This window comes from Capsicum annuum, chromosome 4 (assembly GCF_002878395.1).
Source record: "Capsicum annuum cultivar UCD-10X-F1 chromosome 4, UCD10Xv1.1, whole genome shotgun sequence".
Taxonomy (NCBI): Eukaryota; Viridiplantae; Streptophyta; class Magnoliopsida; order Solanales; family Solanaceae; genus Capsicum; species Capsicum annuum.
In genome coordinates, this window is record NC_061114.1 from 24,739,223 (window position 1) to 24,741,329 (window position 2,107).

Genomic DNA, 2,107 nt, shown 5'->3' on the forward strand with positions numbered 1-2,107 from the left:
CATATTGTGTGGTGGATAAGGAGAACGATGCATCATGGGGCTTCTTCTTTGAGAAGTTCAAGGCCGTTGTCGTCGCCGAACCAGAGATGTGCGTTATCTTTGACAGACACGTAAGCATATCCAATGAACTCGCAAGGCATTATCTACTTGCGCATCATGGTGTTTGTATGATGCATCTCGGTGAAAATCTTTGAACAAATCACCATTGCTTCGATTCTGTCTATTTGTACTACCATGCAGCCAAGGCGTACACGTTGGAAGAATTTAATGACTACTTCAATGCCCTTAAAAAAAGATGCCCCAGCACAGCAACTTGACTCGAGCATGAAGATGAATTTGAAAAGTGGAGCTAGGCTCACTTTTTTGGTAATTGATTCAACGTCATGACCTCAAACATCGCCGAGTCACTCAACTCAATATTGCACGACGAAAGAGAGTATCCAGTGGCAGCCATTTTCAATTCAATTGCACATAGGTTTGGAGAAATATTCAGGAAAAAGTATGCGGAGGTAGACAATTCAAAGACAACATTTATTCCCATAGCCGAGACAATCTTAAGGGAAAACATGATCAAGGGCGACAAACTATATGTGAACAACAAAAAAAGAAGAACCGACGAATTTGCCCTGCTTGGTTACAGTCGTTCCGCAAAAGATAATATTTTGAGACAGTCATATTCTTGCAAAAAGTACAACTTGGAGAAATTGCTATACATTCATGCAATGGAAGCATTGCGTTTGAAGCACGGGGACGAATATGGCACTAGCATTTACAACTACTCTTCTCAAATATATTTGAAAGAATCATACCTCTTTGCATACTTGGAACCTATTTGTGCAGCACCACTAGAGTTGGAGTGGAGTGTGACACGAGAGTATCTAGAAATGCAAGTTCTTCCACCCTATTTTGATCCCAAACTCGGAAGGAGGAAGGCAAAACACATTAAGGGTGTGTTGGAGCCTTCAAGGTACAAGAAAATAAACAAGTGCTCCAAGTGCAAAACGCTGGGACATAAGAGAACAACATACAACCTTAACGTAGAATAATATGATTGGCATTGTATTTTATGTTTTTGTTTTTTCAAATGCACTAGACCGTATGTAATGTATATTCTGTTTTGAAAATCACTGAACTGCAGTTTAAATCGAATTTTTTTGTTATGCATTATTGATTTCAGTCATATATTATATGCTACCTACTAACTAGATTATGGATTGAAATAATCAACCAGCCTCATAATATATAATATATTAGTGCTTGGTCTACAGAGTAAATATTCAATACGTAGTGTATAATAAACCTACATGGTTATCTATTGAACAAACCCTTTTTCTTCATACAATGTTGAATTCAAAATAATTATGTCATATTGGAAAAAGTGTTATTTTGAAAACAGTCATCCCAAGTTATGAAATCGACTATACACATTACACATCGACTGGACTCAAAATATATAATGGATCGATGCATGGTCTCCGGGGTATAGTTTAAACTACATAGTATATCATCGATCAGTCGTGTAGTCTATTAAAGAAACCCTATTCCTCATACACTGAAACTTTCAATGTAATTATTAGACTTCAGAAAATGACACGATTTGAAATGCCTCGACTGCCATAACTGCCACAACTTTTTGTTTCTTATTCTCACGCGCCTTGTCCCCTTCCATCAACATATGTACAGCTTCTATTGGTAGATTTTCTCATGCTCTGGTCTATTTAAAGAGGCCCTTGTCGATTTTAAATCTAATTTTTGAATAAAAAGACTAAGGGAGAAGAAGATGGCTAGGAGGAGGTACACACTATGGTCAATGCACAGAATGACCACCGTCAATAACATAGAGTTGCTAGGGCTTCGGAGTGACCTGGATTTCCTTTTTCAGGGTCTTGCCATCGATCAACGATAGCTGGATAGAGAGCTTCGGTAGATGGCTCATTTTTTTGGGGCCATAGTTGAGAGGCTCAACGTGGACCCCCGTGAACTCATCATCCCCCCCAATCCCCCTAGTCTAGTATATTTTAGTTTTGTTTGTATTGTAGTTCATTGTCAAATTAAGCTTTCATGGTGGGATTATGTATATGAAAGCTTAATTTTTTCCTTTTTGTTT

General features: G+C 38.1%; 1 protein-coding gene across 1 annotated transcript; it reads left to right on the plus strand.

The window, feature by feature from the left end:
- Window positions 1–383: 383 nt before the first annotated feature.
- LOC124897921 lies at window positions 384–1,046 on the plus strand. The gene has a single exon (XM_047411545.1). The coding sequence runs from the start codon at window positions 384–386 to the stop codon at window positions 1,044–1,046; it is 663 nt and encodes a 220-aa protein (XP_047267501.1).
- Window positions 1,047–2,107: the final 1,061 nt, after the last annotated feature.